The sequence below is a fragment of the Leiobunum rupestre genome, chromosome 3, assembly GCF_980474605.1.
Source record: "Leiobunum rupestre chromosome 3, qqLeiRupe1.1.hap1, whole genome shotgun sequence".
In the NCBI taxonomy this organism is placed as follows: Eukaryota; Metazoa; Arthropoda; class Arachnida; order Opiliones; family Sclerosomatidae; genus Leiobunum; species Leiobunum rupestre.
In genome coordinates, this window is record NC_143386.1 from 5,594,087 (window position 1) to 5,614,410 (window position 20,324).

Sequence of the window (20,324 nt, forward strand, 5' to 3'; positions counted from 1 at the left end):
GTACGTTGACAGTTGATTGAAGGCGATTCGGTGATATGACTTCTAATTCTCTTAAAGTTGGATAGCCAATGATTGATGGTGATGATTTCCCTTGATCACGGGTCACATAAAAAGTTGAATAAGTTCGATTGATATTGGTGCGTATGGTGGTTCCAAATTTTCCGAGCAATTTAAGTGGCGTACTGGATCCGTAGGAAAAAACCGATAAGGTGGTTGGTTCAAGATGCGGTCTGACATTCATATTTTGATAGGTACGGTTATTTAAAAGGTTTATACTTGCTCCAGTGTCCATAAGTAATTTTACTTTATTGTCTCCGATGAAAACCTCCAGTAGGGGTAATTAACTAGATAGTTGATCAGAACAATGTGAGATGGTAAAAAGGAATTCAGACTCGTCATCCTTTTCTGATGTATGCCCAGATTTAATAGCGTTGATTCTACCCTTTGGTCGCGAAGTACCAGAGTTATTTTTCGGTAATGATGGTTTATTATTATTGAAAGGCATGGAAGTACTTGAACGGCAAACGTTACTTAAATGATTTTGTTTTCCACAACGCCGACATGTTTTCCCTTTCGCTGGGCACTGAGATTTATTTGGATGTGGGTACGCACCCCCACACAGGCCACAGGTTTTGAGTGAAACTGTAGAAGCTTGACGGTTTATATCACGGGAATGATGTGATTGAGGAAATCTACTTGGTTTGTTTCTTAGATGATTGGCAACTCCTTGAGTTGGAGTTCCATTATGAGCGATTTTCTCAATTGTGGTTGCCTGTTTTTCTGACATCTCCATTAGACGTGCCTTTTGAAGTAATTCATCCAGAGTTAAAGATTGATTTTCGAAAGCTAACCGCCGTAGCTTCTTAGATTTGCAAGTTTGCACGATATGCCGTTTTAATTCTAAAGCGCAAAACGTTGCTAAGGCTCTTAAACGAACGTGGTAATCGTCTACAGATTCATCTTCGGTTTGTCTAGATTCTCTAAATTTGAATACTTCAAAATCTTCATTTTGTTTTGGTGCAAAATGTTTAGTTAAAAGAGCCTTCGCGTCTGTATAGTTGGCGGTTAGTTTATTTCCTGGTAAAGCGTCAAAAATATCTTGAACTTTATCTCCAGCGCAATGTAGCAAAAGTGCTTTTTGGCGAACGACGTCTTTTATATCAGATGCTAATAAATAGTTTTCGAACTTGTTAGTCCATTTTGTCCATGCCGCATTCAAATTCGCTGAATCGGTGTGAACATCGAAAGGTGGAACGGAGGGAAGATACAGCGCCATTATTTGTTTTCAAAACAAAAAATTTCAAAAGCGCGTGATTTTTTTTAAAAGCTGACGTGGCAAAAAAAAACTAAGGATCAATTAGTTAATATTTGATTATTACGATTGTAATTGGTATGATTGTTTCCCCCGAAGATTCGAACACTGCTCCGTCGCCAATGTAATGTTTGGTGGTGGTGATTAACTATTTCAATTAGCAATTAATAATAAACTTTAATACATTTTGCGGAATACAATTTAACAACATCTTGTCACTAACCAACGTATCTATCTAATGGTTTCTTTTTAATAATAAATCCTCGCACGTGAGAGTTAGCGCGCGGTACATTTTAAATAATGAAAATAGTATAAACATGACAACTGTGATTTTCCAAATATACTTTTACTTGAATCTGGGCGCTTGGGAGAGCATATAAGACCAGTAGACGGTCATGAACACGCACATTAAAAAGGGGAAAATCCATCGCGAATATTTGTCAAAGGGGTTGGAATCCGTTCTCATTGGCGATGAATCCGGACAAGGACCAACTGACCTATCCAGAACATCACTTTCCTGTTTAGAAATTGGTTTTACCTTGACCGTGACGGAAATCTTGTACTTGTGTCGGTGTTGGTAAGCAACGCAGTATTCGATAAAAGAGAAGAAGATGGAGATCAGGCAGGCGAAGAGCCAAACATCAAGTCCGGTTATGTACTGCACTGCTGGCAACACGGACCTTGCTTGCACAATTTGGGTGACAATGGTCAACAGTGCCGTGACTCCGATGGACACTCTGGCAGGCGCCGCTTCCACGTCAATGTAGAATGATGTCCAGGACAAGAACACAACGAGCGTGCTTGGAATGTAGAAATTTAGGAAACTACCAATGACTCTTCGGTGGAATGTGATATTGGTCCATAACTCCGTATAGTTGCCTGAAAATATTTAAAATGTTTAAATGATAATTTATTATTTTTTAATGTTGCCAACAATCTATTCACTTTAAAGAGGATTAGAGAACTGTATGATTTCTAGCTGGTAAGAACTCGGTACGCAAGTAGGATGAGTTTCCTAATAAAAACTGGGCTAATATTGAACAAGACGAAAATGCAAAATTTCGGAACACATGCTATGACGCAAGTTTACGAAAACTATTTACTCCCAAAAGTGAATACGAATAAAGTTAGTGGGACCTGTCTTTCCTAGAATTAATTAATATCCGAGACTTCTAAAGTGGAGGACGTTTAAATTTAACCTGTAAGGGTAAGGGCATTTGTCTAAGAAATGCAATCCCTACAAGGTCTTAATTTAACCCATTTTAAATTTGTAAGGTTGAATTTAAAAACAGCTTTACTTTGAAAGACAAAATTATTAAAATATAAGCTGAAAATTGAGAAAGACAACGAAATGGGAATAATTTATGAAATTCCTTTTCAATGTGAACAAAAGTATATTGTCATATATGTAAAATCCCAATCATAAAATTAATTAGAATGAAACTAAAATATTAGATAAAGAAATAAATTTTAAAGAATCGGTATACATAAAAAAACTAGGAAAAATAAATCAAGACAAAGGAAAATTGGGCTGATATAGAGATAAACAAGTAAAAGAAATCAAATAATAAAAAACAATAAAATTTAAACAAAACTCGCGGTTGATTTATGTAACGTTTGAAGAAATTATTTTTGTGGTAAGCCTCGACTTGAAAAGGAACTTCGGGTTCGAAAGCTCGTCAGACATGTATTTTTAAACATATTAAATTTAGTTTTATATACCAGTCATGAAGTATCTTGTCTCTTAAATTAGTTTATTTTAAAATTCTGTTTTAACCATGACTTTTAATAATTTTAAAATATACGTCTATATTACCGAACTATAGGTTGTTCTGAATATGCTGATCTTTCCTTCAGTATGAGTACCTCGACCTTAAAAATATTTCATAGAGAAACATTCTAATAGTTTATAGCAAAATTTAAGATAAACCTTTGTCAGATGAAACAAGACGTACGACGGTCAGAAAACACATAATCCTTCTAATGTGTTAAGTTTTTTGAGCTATTCACAGCAACCTGCAACGCCGGTATCACAACCAATATATATCCACGGTCACAGATATATACATATTTACACTTATTTGTTACTTATAGTCATACTTTGAAAGCATCGAAGATTCCTTCGATAAGTGTCACTCTTATTTTTTACTTCTGATAACACTTATTTGTTACTACTAGTCAGCCGTTGAATGTCACACTTATTTCTTCTGGTTATACGACAAAGACTAGTTCGATCAGTTTCATACTTATTTGTTACTTCTGATCACACTTATGTGTTACTTCTGATCACACTTATTTGTTACTTCTGATCACACTTGTTTGTTACTTCTGATCACACTTATCTGTTACTTCTGAACCCACTTATTTGTTACTTCTGATCACACTTATCTGTTACTTCTGATCATATTTATTTGTTACTTCTGATCACATTTATTTGTTACTTCTGATCACACTTATTTGTTACTTCTGATCACACTTATTTGTTACTTCTGATCACACTTATTTCTTACTTCTAATCACACTTATTTGTTACGTTGAGTGTCACACTTATTACTTCTGGTCATACGCCGAAGACTAGGTAGATCAGTGTCATACTTAATTGTTACTTCTGGTCATACGTTGAAAGCGCGGCCCACTCTGAACGGCCTTGAAAAACGCCAGAGGGAAACGGGCGCAAAGACCTCTATAAACACGCGGATTTACAATGTTGGAAATTGCGGGGTCCGTATACGCTGCCCAAAAAACCTAACTTAGAATTAAATTTAAGGAACGTTTTTACAATTCTAGGTTATTTGTAAACCACAGTTATTCAAAAATATAACTTTCATGAAAATCGGACTTAAATTAAGGAACTGTATGTAGATTTTTAGGCGAAAATATAAAAACACGAAAATTGGGGTCCCGTAAATTACCCTGAAAACTATACTTAAATTTAATATTTACTGATAAAACTGAAGTTGTAGGTCCGTTGAATCCTAACCTATCCAAAAAAATATTTATCGTTACCGGACTTAATATTAATGAAAATATCTACCACATAAAGCGAAATCACCGAAAATAGTAAATTGGGCAAATGCCCAACTTGTTGGGCTCCGATTTGAAAACTTTATGAAAGGCTATCAATGGCAATGTATGTACATTCGAACGAGATATCATTAACTCTTCTAGGTATAACCGTTGAAGAGGTATGCGCGACACGGCATCGGCGGCAACGGCTACACTGTACGTGAGACTAATACACACAAATCCTTAGGATTGTGTGTAAAAAGGGGTAAAGGTCGGTATTGTATATTTTATATCAATTATTAATTTTTTTAATATATTTGGATATTTAATAATTACGGATAATTAAACACATTTTCTAATATGTTTCATCTAATTAATTTCACACCTTAAACAACTTATAAATTCTTTAACTAGCCTTCGATATAAATTATTTAAATTATTCCAAATATACTTTTGTACTAACTTTTGAGAAATTATTAAAATATAAGTTGAAAATTGAGAAAGACAACGAAATGGGAATAATTTATGAAATTCCATTTCAATGTGAACAAAAGTATATTGTCATATATGTAAAATCCCAATCATAAATTTAATTAGAATGAAACTAAAATATTAGATAAAGAAATAAATTTTAAAGAATCGGTATACATAAAAAAACTAGGAAAAATAAATCAAGACAAAGGAAAATTGGGCTGATATAGAGATAAACAAGTGAAAGAAATCAAATAATAAAAAACAATAAAATTTAAACAAAACTCGCGGTTGATTTATGTAACGTTTGAAGAAATTATTTTTGTGGTAAGCCTCGACTTGAAAAGGAACTTCGGGTTCGAAAGCTCGTCAGACTTGTATTTTTAAACATATTAAATTTAGTTTTATATACCAGTCATGAAGTATCTTGTCTCTTAAATTAGTTTATTTTAAAATTCTGTTTTAACCATGACTTTTAATAATTTTAAAATATATGTCTATATTACCTAATTATAGGTTGTTCTGAATATGCTGATCATTCCTTCAGTATGAGTACCTCGACCTTAAAAATATTTCATAGAGAAACATTCTAATAGTTTATAGCAAAATGTATGATAAACCTTTGTCAGATGAAACAAGACGTACGACGGTCAGAAAACACACAATACTTCTAATGTGTTAAGTTTGTTTGAGCTATTCACAGCAACCTGCAACGCCGGTATTACAACCAATATATATCCACGGTCACAGATATATACATATTTACACTTATTTGTTACTTCTAGTCATACTTTGAAAGCATCGAAGATTCCTTCGATAAGTGTCACTCTTATTTTTTACTTCTGATAACACTTCTTTGTTACTACTAGTCAGCCGTTGAATGTCACACTTATTTCTTCTGGTTATACGACAAAGACTAGTTCGATCAGTTTCATACGTATTTGTTACTTCTGATCACACTTATTTTTTACTTCTGATCACACTTATGTGTTACTTATGATCACACTTATTTGTTACTTCTGATCACACTTGTTTGTTACTTCTGATCACACTTATCTGTTACTTCTGAACCCACTTATTTGTTACTTCTGATCACACTTATCTGTTACTTCTGATCACACTTATCTGTTACTTCTGATCATATTTATTTGTTACTTCTGATCACACTTATTTGTTACTTCTGATCACACTTATTTGTTACTTCTGATCACACTTATTTGGTACTTCTGATCACACTTATTTGTTACGTTGTGTGTCACACTTAACACTTCTGGTCATACGCCGAAGACTAGGTAGATCAGTGTCATACTTAATTGTTACTTCTGGTCATACGTTGAAAGCGTGGCCCACTCTGAATGGCCTTGAAAAACGCCAGAGGGAAACGGGCGCGAAGACCTCTATAAACACGCGGATTTACAATGTTGGAAATTGCGGGGTCTGTATACGCTGCCCAAAAAACCTAACTTAGAATTAAATTTAAGAAACGTTTTTACAATTCTAGGTTATTTGTAAACCACAGTTATTCAAAAATATAACTTTCATGAAAATCGGACTTAAATTAAGGAACTGTATGTAGATTTTTAGGCGAAAATATAAAAACACAAAAATTGGGGTCCCGTAAATTACCCTGAAAACTATACTTAAATTTAATATTTACTGATAAAACCGAAGTTGTAGGTCCGTTGAATCCTAACCTATCCAAAAATTTTTTTTATCATTACCGGACTTAATATTAATGAAAATATCTACCACATAAAGCGAAATCACCGAAAATAGTAAATTGGGCAAATGCCCAACTTGTTGGGCTCCGATTTGAAAACTTTATGAAAGGCTATCAATGGCAATGTATGTACATTCGAACGAGATATCATTAACTCTTCTAGGTATAACCGTTGAAGAGGTATGCGCGACACGGCATCGGCGGCAACGGCTACACTGTACGTGAGACTAATACACACAAATCCTTAGGATTGTGTGTAAAAAGGGGTAAAGGTCGGTATTGTATATTTTATATCAATTATTAATTTTTTTTAATATATTTGGATATTTAATAATTACGGATAATTAAACACTTTTTCTAATATGTTTCATCTAATTAATTTCACACCTTAAACAACTTATAAATTATTTAACTAGCCTTCGATATAAATTATTTAAATTATTCCAAATATACTTTTTTACTAACTTTTGAGAAATTCGTGTTATCTGAATTATAATATAATAAAATCTTCGATTTAGATTTAAATTTACAAAACACGATTCATTTGAAAACCAAATATTATTTTTTTTGTTAAAAGCAACAATAGTTGACTTTAATATTATTATCCAGAGATCAAAATATGACAATTGAAAAAAGAAACTCTTAAATAGGCAATTCTTTGAAAACACTTTGCATGGCTACATTAATTTAAACATTTTATAAAAATATAAAAACTTAAAATGTCCTCCATAAAAATAGACATGGCATATCTCTTAACAAGCAACTATCTTATATCCGGTTTAAATATTTTTTCTAAAATAAAAGATAAAGTAACTTTGAATAAGCCACCATAAACTTATGTTGGTGGTTTGCTAATCTTACTGAAAAACATGCTCAACATATGGAATATTTGACATAAATATATAAGTGCTTCCGTATTGATTATTGTTTTTCTAAGAACAGTAAAAATGACTGAATTAATCTAAAGCCTCATGTGTGCCCGTGGGGTGAGAGGGAGGGGGGAGGGATGGCAAACAATGAGCAGAAATTCCTATAAAAATGTTGGCAGTCTGCCTCTGCTACTTTCTTATTTTACATAAATAACCTAGCTTTTGGCGCTTTTCATTATGCACGGACATAGTATATTTAGAAAACGTGTCGATGCAAGTGGTTGTGACATTTCAAAGGATTTGTGTGTGCGCCTAAGGCTTACTTCTTACATCAGTAGGTAAGATGTGCACTCTCTTTACTCTATTTTCATTGAACCTTTTACAGCTCGATAAACTATCCAGCGATTCCTGATTTAAACAGAGCAATTTTATGCCGAGCAACTGTCAAACTAACATAACTTTAAATGTTTAAGTCGATCCGAGCTAAGAGCCAGACGAGCCCGTCGAGAAAAAAACTCAACCGAGATAAATTCGATCCGTTACATATTAAATCGAGCTTATATAGAACCCAGACATGAATGAACCGAGTAAGCTTCGAGACGGGCCAAGTCAAAATTGAATCGGGCTAAAAATTCGATTTGGCTTCTTCATTGGGCTTCTGGTACTGGTTTAGTTAGGCTTTTAACTTACCAGCGATCCAATGTTCCGTCTTCGTATGAAGTTTAAACTTTTCCAAATAAAAGCGCAAAGGCTCGATATGGTAAGAGCTGTACACTCCGTTTTGACTGTCTGATCTTCTAAACCATTGTAACTTCAAAATCTCGTCTGAGCTATACACTTCAAGTAGAGATTAACCATTATATTTTATACTTTTCAAAATATTTGATTTCTCATCATGTAACACATTTTGTAGATTAGAAAATAAGGATTAGTTTTAACGGACATTTGAGGGATAATGTCATTGTGAAATCATATTTACACGTATAAAATGAAAAAACTCTCGCCTGGCTCCCGTTTGATTTGTTCAGTTAATATTTTATCACCAATATTTCAGACCCATTAAAATGACTCTGTATATGTACGCCTGAAACAAGAGAGCTATTGGGTCTTAAAAAGCAGCTTTTCAAATCGTTCTTATTGTGAAACTCTACGAATGCTTAATAATATAATTTGAAACCAGATGCCGTCAGCATCGTTTCTTTTGATTTGAACAACGTTTAATTAATTTGTCTCTAAGCAGAGGAGCTAAACAACTGATCGCTTCGAAACATCTTCTATACCTAAAAGAGCCAGATAGCCATTAAAAATGTAATATTTCCCGCGCTTGAATACGGAAATGAAATAAAACTGACAAATAATGATTAGTCGAATCTCTTATGAACGCAAGAAGAAGAGCTACTTGAAATTCTGGCAACATTTTAAAAACAACTTGCTTGCCTTTTACGTTGTATTTATAAAAAAAAATAAAAAATGTATGATTTTTTAATAAAATAATGCTCTAAGCCAATTCAAGAATATATATAAGAATTGCACTAAAAAAGAACTGTTTTAGAAAAAAAACAAAGGTTAGGAAACCTGATTAAAATGATATTTAATATCATACTTGCATAGTTTTTTGATAAAAAGAGGACTCCCTATTAAACTAACAATAAAATAACAATGCATTCTGGGTAAAATTAAAAAAAAACAAAAATGTCGTTTCATCTGTTTAATTAAAGCTAACGTGTGTCATCAAGCTTATTTCGATTAAACAATTTAAAACTAATGAACGCAATATTTTAAGACTCACTGTTAACTGTACTTACATAGTGCCACTTTTAAAACGCAGTTTTGAGTATCAAGTGGGTATAAGTGGAATATCATAGGACAAGATACTGTTATCAGTAACCTGAAACATCAAACATTAGTAATATATCTATTACAATATAAGTTCATTTTTTAATAGAAAAGTGCAACATTTTGTAAGTTGGAAATGACTTCATTTCAAAATTGTTCCAAAAATTAAGCATATCCCATTTTGTCTTCGATCCAAAATGAATTCAATTTGATAGAAATTTAATGTGTGAAATTCAAAGTTAATAAACATAACTTGATCCAAACATATACAGGGTCTTTTTTTTTGCTCGGAAAAGTGTTTTTTTTTCAAAAACTATTTATAGTACCGATTTCAAATTTGGAAGGTCAATTCTCTATACCGGGGGACATCAGTTTGAGAAATTTGAGCGTTTTCGGTCATGTTTTTAACCAATTTTGAAAAATTATTTTTCGACCACTAGGTGCGAGATAAAAAATTTCTATTATAAAGTTGTAGGCCGTCATCGAAAACCCTTAAAAATTGTTCACTCGACGAAAAACAATTTATTTATCAGTGAAAATTCGAGCTTGAAAAATTTACAAGTTGGTGAAGCCAAATTACGATTGTTTGAAACGATAATTTAAACCGAATTACCTAATCCAGTTGAAACTTTGGTTAAAAAAACGACCGGATTTAAAAAACACGAGGCTATAGGTCAATCCTAAACATGCATTGGGTATTTAAAGGAAAACTTTGGGAGATTATTATCAGTGTTTGATAATATTTCGAACAATGCCGCGTTATTCAGTAGCTGAGCGTACTGAGATAGTTGCCATTTACTATGGAGAAGCAGCGCAAAACCTTAGAAGAGTGACTGAAATCTTCGCAGAAAGACATCCAAATGGAGCACCATCTGTAAATACAGTAAGACGAGCAATTCACGATTTCAATCAATTTGGTCACTTGCAACCTAGGTTTCGCGGATTGGGTCAACCGGATTTAGACTTCGAGAACAATGTACTCGCGTACTTTGTGGCATATCCTCGTCACAGTTGCGCTAACGCCGCTGCTGATTTGGGTTGTTCTGCAAATCGTGTGTGGAAAATTCTTCGTAAGAATCGCTATCACCCATACAGAGCTACGCTCCACCAAGGACTAATTGACGGAGACCATCAAAGACGTTATGAATTTAGCAACTGGTTACTAAATGCTGTCCAAGAAGATAGACAATTTTTGGGCCATGTTTTGTTCTCCGACGAAGCGTCATTTTCTAGAGATGGGCCCTTTAATCATCAAAACAGCCATCTTTGGTCTGACATCAACCCACATTGGGGTTTTGAATATCATCACCAGGTTCAATTTGAACGGGTCAATGTTTGGGTTGGACTTGTTGGAAACCGTTTGATTGGTCCCTTTTTCCTGCCGACGAACCTCAACGGCCAAAGGTATTTACATTTTCTACAGAACGAACTGAGTGACGCAATCGACGACCTTCCATTGGCTGAAAGACGTCAGTTGTGGTTTCAGCAAGATGGCGCCCCTCCGCATTTTTCCCGGCAAGTAACTGAGCACCTCAACAACGAGTTTCCTGAAAGGTGGATAGGGAGAAATGGTCCAGTGCATTGGCCAGCAAGGTCACCTGACCTAACACCGCTGGATTATTTTCTCTGGGGATTCGTTAAAGCAAAGGTATACGCCACGCCCATTGAAACTAGGGAGGAACTCATTAGACGAATAATCAGTGCTTGCCGAGACGTCACACCAGAAATGGTAGAGAAAGCGTTTGAGAACTTAATTGTCCGCGCACAAACCTGTGTTGCAGCCAACGGTGATATTGTTGAAAATGTTTTGTAAAAATTTATGTGAATAAAATATCTGCATTTAAAAACCAAACGTGTACATTTTTTCAAGTGTGAAAACTCTACTACGTTTGTATTAGACTTGTTCCCTTTTCAATTATCGTTTCAAACGATCGTAATTTGGCTTCACCAACTTGTAAATTTTTCAAGCTCGAATTTTCACTGATAAATAAGTTGTTTTTCGGCGAGTGAACAATTTTTAAGGGATTTCGATGACGGCCTACAACTTTATAATAGAAATTTTTTATCTCGCACCTAGTGGTCGAAAAATAATTTTTCAAAATTGGTGAAAAACATTACCGAAAACGCTCAAATTTCTCAAACTGATGTCCCCCGGTATAGAGAATTGACCTTCCAAATTTGAAATCGGTACTATAAATAGTTTTTGAAAAAAAACACTTTTCCGAGCAAAAAAAAAAGACCCTGTATATATATATACGTAATCTTGATTAAAGTTGGATTAAAAATTGGACCATTCCAGCTAGGAGCAACAAACACAAGGAGAACGCAGCTAGCCTTTAAACACGCTAACGAAGGGTTGTGTACGAATTTCATTGGACGAGCGTCACGAGCCTTTACGCTGAACGTTTTACGGGCGGGGGTAAATACAATTTCCGATTTTTCCCCTTCCGATGGCAGCAGGCGCTAAAGCGTCTAGCCAATGAAAAACGTACACAAGAAATTCCACGACTTTTGACGGGTTGCGTTCTCCTTGTGTGGGGTGTTGTGTTTGTTGCTCCTAGATTCCAGACTCGGAACCGTTTAGAGTTTTTACCTTTTATCGTTCCTTAACTTAAATCGAGGAAAATATACAGCGTTTATTCTTAACTAAAACCTATCCTAGGCCATTGTTCTTGGCCAGTATATATAAAACAGCACGTTAGTGGAACAGTGTGAGTAGATTTCTACTGACCTACTCTATACGACATAATAATAACCTAGGAACAACAGCTCGCGAGTGCTTTGAAAGCAAAATGTAGGGTACACATTTTTTAAGATTAAGAGTCTGATTAATTTAATACAAAATTTAATCAAAACACGCTCTACTGTCAATACACGGAATAATGCGATGGGAAACGATTTAAAAATTTTACCGAAATAACTTGTGTGGTGTTGTTAACACGATCGATTCAAATTTCTTTTACAAATCCTAATTTGGCGAAACAGTTCAGTTACGATTATAACATTAACTTTTATTTTTAAAAAAGCTTTAATATCTTGTAACGCCAGTTTTTAGGCATTTATTTAATTTATATATCATTTTAAATCGTTACTTGCTTAGTTTAATTATAATCGGCTAGGCTAATACCCAAGGCACCATCTTAGGTCTAAGTCATCAAGTGACTTTTAAAGCCAATAATTCAGGTGGACGGGGTAAAAATGCGTAGGAGGGTGGTGGCAAGCCCTTCATGCCACGCGAGCCAACAGCTTCCTAAATTCTAACTATTACCGTTAAGTCTCTCTTGATGCCCTATTTTTGTCAAATCAATTTAATTTTTAGTCTGGCCGATATTTTCTGTGAGCGCTGGTTGCTGAATTCAGTAATTGGATCCATATGTATTGTCACCTCCTCCCCAAGACGTTGAAAAGGGACATTTCTAGGAAGGAATGACTCCATAGGCCTAGGGGTTGTTCTTCCTATTGCATCCTTATTTAAGCTTCCACTTTTGTATTGGTGGTAGCCGCGTTCATTTCCCGTCTTCTTAACAGTACCCATTGATAAAACGTCGTAGCCCTTCATTAAAGTGATTTCCATAGTTTTAGCCCCCGTTCACTATAATGTATCTAAAGAAAATAAGGATTGCCACGATATTTCTGAGTTGTTTTCCGACTCCCGAAATGTTCATTTTTAAGTTTTGGATTTCCTAGAACTCCGCTCCTGGTACCACTCTCAGCCCCTTCATTGATTTCTTAGAGCCATAAATAGGCGTGCGACCCATATTTCTGTGTTCCACAAAAACTAAAGGACCTCTGTACTCAGGATAAGGGGTTGTGATTCTTTCCCTTGTCACCAATTTGGCAGAACTAAGGTAAGTCCCTTGTGATTGGCAAGGGTGGATGATAAAAAGTGTTAGGATCTGTATGCAGGGGTCTTCCTGTGCCTGGATCATAAGAATCTGTGAGGTCCAGAAACTTTAAGTTTCGGGAACCTTCGTTTCAATAAGTACGCTGAGTTACAAAAAACCCTTCGAGAAAGAGGTAGTGCCGCACGCGTTAATCCGCGACCCGTGTGCTGGGCGCAATTAAAAGATCGAGATATCGAGCCCTGGTGAGTGATGTAATTGCTTGACTCCTCTACGCGCAGTGATTCTCGAACATCCACAGAGTAGCCGGAACCTCATTCCTGAGACTAACATTCACCGTCTTAAGTATGAGCGTTTATTGTACGGGACCAATACTGTGTTGGTCGGGTACCAAGTGGGCTAGGAGCACTCATAAATGTTGAGAGGGTATGTCAAATGTAAATAGTTTCCGTTGAGTGTTTTATGACTGTGGTTTTGTTTAAATATCAGCTGGTCGATTAAAAGTTGATTATATTTAGTAGTCTCTGTTTATGTAAGCCCATAAACCCTGAGTCGCTGACCCAATGGTGAAAGGTACGGCAGAGACCCGGGATGTTTAACTAAATGTAGCGGCCTCAAAATCAGTCGGCTATGTTTTCTAAATGCTAATTAAATCGCTACAACCTTTCAAATCGATAGATTTCTTGATTTTCCCTGAAGTGGTATCCTACGTTGGGAAGGGTGTTTTCAAACGACTTAATTTCCTTGGTATTGGGAAATATGACGTCGGGCTTCCACATGCATTCGGTCAGCTGTTTCGGTAACATAATGGGCCACTTTTGATTAATTGACGTCACATTGATGTGCTCGTTCTGCCAGAATAAAAGAAAGTAGCAATGCACGCGAAATTCCTGAAAAAAAGTTTTTTTTAAATAACAATTTTATCTCTTAATTAAATTCAAAATAGATATAAGGAAAACATTTGTATGCAAGTTTTGGCAGAAGAGTATTTACTATAAAACGCTGATATGAAATTAATTAGTGGTTCTGTTTATATAGAAATGTTTAAGTAATTGTATATATATAACTAATCACATATAATCTACGACTTAGTTTTTATATTTTCATGATTGTTTTTAGATAAATTAGTTACCATGAAATCTTCATCAATATGGTCAATATCCATTATGTCAATCGCAACTTTCACATTTTGTTTCTTTCCTAAAAAAAATCGGTTACTATCTTTCGCTCTCTTTAAAATAATGATTTTCACATATACTAAAATAGCACGTTACAGAATTGGGTTAAGTTCACAAAAATGCAAGAAATAATAAATCAATGATTCTTATGGTAAGGCGTTTCATAAATAATGTTGCGCTCTATTGGGTTATTTCGGAAAATTTCTCATAAGCACTTCAGAAATTTATGTACGTTTAAATAAATAAATTTCAGCTTTGAGTAAATACCTACTTTCAAATGAAAAAAGTAATAAGGGTGAGGCCAAATTTGATCTTACCACCAGCAACGGGGTACACTTAAGAGCCTAAATGCGTAAAATCCAATCCAGCTTACTTCAGTCAAGCATAATTCAATCGAACGAATGGGGTAATTTTGGTAATTTTATTGGACAAATTGGATTGGTTGGACGGATTGGGTTATTCTGAATGCCGAAACAAGTTATTCGAATTTATTTCACACGGATCCCACATTTAAGAAATGACCAGATTCGTAGCGAAAGCATCACGGATGTAGTGCATTCTTCAAAATTACAATCAGTTGATGCTCCAATAAAATTCCCATTTGTATTATCCTGCTGGTTATTTCTCATTGTTATGAGGCTGACCTTTAACCGTGGGATTCGATTTGTGAGCACAATCTTTTAAATCTTCTTCACGTACAGGTATATCAGGGTCAATTCTGAAATTAAATGTGATAGGAAATAAATGAAATAATTCTTCTAAAAATAGTGTAACTCATCATTCCATGAAAATTCAGATCTTTATTATAATAATAATAATAATAATAATAATAATCAGCTAGGCTAATACCCTTGGCACCACTTAAGGCCTAAGTCATCAAGTGACTTTTGAAGTGATAATCGTTCCGTCCAGTACACCAGCGCAAAGTTTCAGACTTATTGCTCACCCAATATTTTAAGAAATACAATTTTAAACTATGAGCCAATATTTTCATGTTCACAAAAGATGAAACTTACATTGTCTAGCGCAACACTAGATTCAAATTAGAATCACCAAACTTAATGTTTTTAAGCCTGTTAAAAATTTGTGACTGAACTAGAAAGTCGATAAATAAATTGAAAACCTATTTCATAATAGCTCATTCAATACGAGCGATAACGGACCACCAATTTCACTTTTGTTACCGTTAATAGTAATCTTCTTTCTACTTACGTCAAATTTATAATTTGTGAAGTTCCACTACAGCCAATAATTTCGCAAAACACTTGAAGAAACAGTAAGGTTTTAGTGATCATTTTTTAAATTTATATATTCAATTGTACTCATAACCTTATTTTTATACTTTAAGAACTTTTTGCGTTAATAGTTAGTTCTGATTTGAAAACACATTGTAACAAGTTTCCGAAATAAAACATAATTTTTAACGCCGGTAGGAACTGTAATATATTTGACTTGAAATAAAACGGATTAAAGAAAATGATTTGATATAACAATGTTACGCCTTTGGAAATACAAACAATGAAATATATTCAACATCGCTAACAATAAAAAGCTTTTAATACCAGTTGTTTACTTACTTAAGTGCTGATACAGACTTCGACTTTAAATCGATACAATCTCAAATAAAGGCTTTTGTGGTGTCAACCTCTTACGATAAATCTATTTCTGCTGGAGTACATTTTTAAGTAATGAAATCTATCGACCAGAAATTAAACATTCGCCTGAAAATTGGCCGGCAGAGATCAAGGAAACTCTTGAGCAAACAGTTCAAGTTTAGTTTGGTATATATTTGGTTGTTGAAACAAATAAAGGAGTGTGGGATTAATTATCTTAAGTTTTGAAGACTAACAATTTGAATTTAAGGAGTAGTAACCAAAACATAGAACAAAATAATTTAAAATTACATTAACTTGGGTAAATAAAAGCATTCGATGTGATTCGATAAACCTTTTAATAAAGTTAATTCCTTTACCAAAGTGGATTTAAACTATAAATACTTTAGGTTCTTACCCTTGTCGAAAACAATCCTGGAACAAGTACCGGGCGAGTTGGATAACAATTGGCTGTAAATCACGTTATTGTTTAGCGAATTCTGCGTGGTCAGCAATTTCACCCGAATCACGTTCAAAAGGTTCAAGCTCTGAACGATTTAAACTTTTCTTAGTGTTTGGTTGACAAAGTAGGTCGTGACCATCAGTTTTCGAGCATTCTGTTGACAGCTGATGAAGCCAATTTTTCCTTTGACGCTAAACTCTTTTTGCACAACTCTCACTAGGGGAGTCAATATAACCCTCACAGGACTAGTGCTAAATCAAGTATGTTTATTCTCAATGTTTCGTGTAGTATTGTGGGTGACCATTTAGTTGGTCCTTTTTTTCTTCCGCCTAGGTTTAATGGTCAGGCATACATACAATTTCTGAATTAAAACTTTCCGGAGCTACTGGAAGACATACCGTTATAAACGAGAAAGCGCATGTGCTTTTTTCACGGTGGAACACCACCCCATTTTAGTCGTGACGTAAGAGCTCAACTTGATGCGACTTTTTCTTTAAGGTGGATAGGTCCTGGTGGACCAGTTGTGTGGCCAGTACCAAGAACTAGACGTTGACAACCTTTGACAACGCATTATTGATGGCTGTTAAACTCTCCGCGACACATTAGGTATCTTTGAAAGAGCTCGTTACTGTATAAGAGCCCGAGGTGGCCATTATGAAAAATGTTAGTATTTTCAATGAAACAGATATTCGCATTATTAACTTATATTCATTAACATTTATATCAATTCTTTAAAAAACTTAATACTCAAGTCCATTACTGACCATTATAAAACAAATGATTACTAAATGGAAGCAATTGTAAACATTAGCAAGTACAATTTCGCGAATTCAACTCTAGCAAGTACCATTCCGTGTCTTCAACAGTAAAAGAACCATTCCGTGTCCTTAACACTCGTATTTCGATCTTGTGTGCTTTCAAAATAAGAATCACTTTCCCAGCCTTACCCTCATACAAGTTGCTTATTTACAAAATTTCTGACTATGTCGATAAAACATGATTTGCTATTGCTTTTATCGCTTCAAGGAATTCCACATTTAACTTGCCCTGTTAACTCAGTTTTAATAGGAAAAAAATAAGCTTAAGATCAAACATCACCTAACAATTTTTTTTACCAAATCATTTAAAATTATAAATTATAAAAAAAAAATTAGCAATATCTTGAAATTCCTTTTTTTTTGCCAGTTGTCAATTTCATTTACTTTCTTATGGTCAACGTATGCATAACTGTTTTATTTCGTTTGAACTACAACAACAGTCTATACCTCAGATTTGGCTGCTTTTCCAGTTTCACTGGTGTGCGAAATTTGGTCCCACCCTGACTGGAACTTGTTGGGAATAAAGATTGATAAACTGGGCATTTTCAACTTTTAATCTCCCAGGTATGATTCGTTTGATTTTGCCAACAAGGCCCTAAATTGAGCAGACTAAAATCTCCGAAGAGGGTGGAGGTTTTTGAGTGGGTAGCGTTTTTTAACTTCCAAATTCAAAGGTAAGATACGCTTGATGTGGCCAACAAGGTCTAAATTTCCCGAACTTTTAGCAAATTCGGGGGGTGAGAGTGTAATGGGGGTGCTTTTGAACTTGAAAACTCTTAGGCATGATATATTTTACTTAGAAGACCTAAATATTTCAACTATTTAAATAGTCAAAGGGTTGAAATGAGTGGAAAACAAGGCCGTAATTTGGCAGGTACACAACTTTCCGGGGCTGAAACTCAAAAACATGATTTGCTACATATTTACAACTACATGTAGGTCTAAATTTTACAACTCTATTTAATCACGCTTTTAATTATAACTCCTAGGTATTTTTGCCAGTTTTTTCTTTTGGTCAGCTTAACGTGGTTACAATTTAATATTCTCGAATCTCTGCGAAAATTAACCAATTGTTTTGAGATTGGAAATTATTAAATCGCTCTTCTCATTTCATTAAATTTTAAAGGTTTTGTTACATTTATTATAACAACAACTAGTGGGGCTCCGGCGAAGGCTGAGATGTCCAGCTAATTAAAAAAAACATTGTCAGTTGATAAAGAGCTTCAAAAACGTCCAATTAAATAGTTTTTAAAATGGAAAAGTAATCGATGTGTAAGTCTTTTTTTAATGAAATTATATTTGTATTATATTTTAAACCATTGGCAAAAGTAGTTTTACCAAACCAATCTGAACACATTAATGCACCTTATGTTAGTGCAGTCCTTAATCACCGGTTGAACAAGCATAGCTGAGAACGCGCAATGCGTAATCATAGTGTTTCTTTCCAAATGCTGATGACAACCAGGCCAGTGTCCCAATGGCAAATGTGATATCTGGTCTTGTTTGTAGAGCCATTTATGATTGAAAACCAATTATTTTACAATACGGTATTTCAATATCTTCTGCTGTTGAACAGTCCTTTTTTGTTATTGATATCCCTGGTCATAAAGGAATGTTCAATTTAGAATCTGGCATAAAATATTAATCTTTCGCAATGTATGATTTACTTTGGGTTTTCATTATACCATTTCTCTGAAAGTCAAATTTAATTCCATAAACAATAACAACTCTATTTGTACCAAGCGTATACAGGGTCTTTTAAATTGATCTATCCAAGCGTTTTTCTCAAAATCGACGTGACGGGGAAAAAATGACGTTCAGGGTATATACAGCGCAAAGTAATCAATTGAATTTGTAAATTTCAGCAAAATCAAACATTTGTGTGCGTTTAAAAGAAAATTGTTTCACCGGTAGGTCGCAGACAATAAAAAGTGTCAATGTGAAAGCTGAAGCTCATATTGAAAAAAGTAAGAATACGATTGGTTCGGTCAAAATACGATTATTTTTATCCTAGTTTTAAGAACTTGAAAGAAGACAAGTTGGCAATAGCTTCTTTTGAAGCAAATACCAAAAATATAGGTTGGTTGGAATTAAAGCTGCGGATTTTGAAAGTCCAACGATTTCTTCAAATACGTCGTGTTACTTCATAGCTTCTTACTCTTCCAACATCGCCGTTTTCCAAGAACATAATCTTAGCGATCAGGACTGTCAACACGGTAGTATCCCGTACAAAAATCTGTAAATTTATTTAAAATTCTTTGGAAAACATAAGGTTTTTATGCAGTTTTAGAATTTATAATTGTTTTTACAAAAGGCAGAGCTTTATATAACAACTTAAAATACGGCTCGCTTTAAGGTTCGCTTGCTAGCTCAAGGCTATACCCATAAATTTGGACTTGATTTTAATCAAACCTACGCACCAGATGTAAAATTAACTTTGATCATTTTTTTATATTTGGTCGTCGTGTCCCTTGATTGGATGCATCGTCATTTGGATATAAAATTAATCTATCTAAAGTTGTTAATTAAATACGGAATAATTTCCAGAAAGTTTCCGAAAATTGAAAAAATATATATCAATTATTCTGAATACGAATTAGATATCTTAATATAATTAAGTTAAAGTATTAACACATTTGTAGTGCAAATAAATGCCTAAGGCTATATAATTTGGAGTTAAAGGATACCTAAACTTTATACAACAAAGAGTAGAGCTTATCTCATAAGGAGGAAAACATTGTAATCATTATTATACAAAAATCGACACTAAATGGCTTTATCATTTGGGACAATTCTATTTATATATCAAGTTCAACAAGTCAAGGTTATTACATGGTAGAGTTACACTAACTGTAAACCAAGGATAAGTTAGCGAATTCTACTATTACCAACAAACAAAATTGTTAAAGCATGGATTCTGGAATGGGGCTACCTGGAACCCCAGGGCTCAAATTAATAGTCTAGGGGCCCCACAATTTTTTGAGCTGTTCTATGATGAAATTAGTTTCAGAAAAAAAAAATTGAAGTGCAAACTTTTTTCCAGCGATGCTTCCACGATGAATTTGAACCTGAAATGGGTTTAACGAGGTGACAAAGGTTGAGAACCACTAGTTGGGTTGAAGGATTGTGTTCCGTAGCAGCATTGAACTTCGATACATTGGCTGTTATTCTTTTTCTGACTTTTAACAAAAACTTATGTGTTTAAAACTAAAAAAAT

At 34.4% G+C, this 20,324-nt stretch overlaps 2 protein-coding genes across 2 annotated transcripts; both read right to left on the reverse strand.

Annotated features, from left to right (window-relative positions):
• Positions 1-340: 340 nt before the first annotated feature.
• Positions 341-1,276, reverse strand: LOC149949214 (uncharacterized). The gene has a single exon (XM_090169386.1). It carries the CDS (start codon positions 1,274-1,276, stop codon positions 341-343), a length of 936 nt encoding a protein of 311 aa, XP_090025512.1.
• A 382-nt stretch (positions 1,277-1,658) lies between these two features.
• Positions 1,659-18,622, reverse strand: LOC149949215 (gamma-aminobutyric acid receptor subunit rho-1-like). Its single transcript, XM_090169387.1, has 2 exons — positions 18,499-18,622; positions 1,659-2,191 (listed from the first exon to the last, which is right to left on the reverse strand). Exons 1-2 carry the CDS (start codon positions 18,620-18,622, stop codon positions 1,659-1,661), a joined length of 657 nt encoding a protein of 218 aa, XP_090025513.1.
• Between the last annotated feature and the right edge of the window lie 1,702 nt (positions 18,623-20,324).

Excerpts from the sequence above, each read along its gene's own strand:
- LOC149949215 (XM_090169387.1), bottom strand. The coding sequence starts at position 18,622 with ATGGCTCTACAAACAAGACCAGATATCACATTTGCCATTGGGACACTG. Across the intron at positions 2,192-18,498 it reads CAGCTATGCTTGTTCAACCG|GCAACTATACGGAGTTATGG; the intron begins GTGATTAAGGAC and ends AAATATTTTCAG.
- LOC149949214 (XM_090169386.1), bottom strand. The coding sequence starts at position 1,276 with ATGGCGCTGTATCTTCCCTCCGTTCCACCTTTCGATGTTCACACCGAT.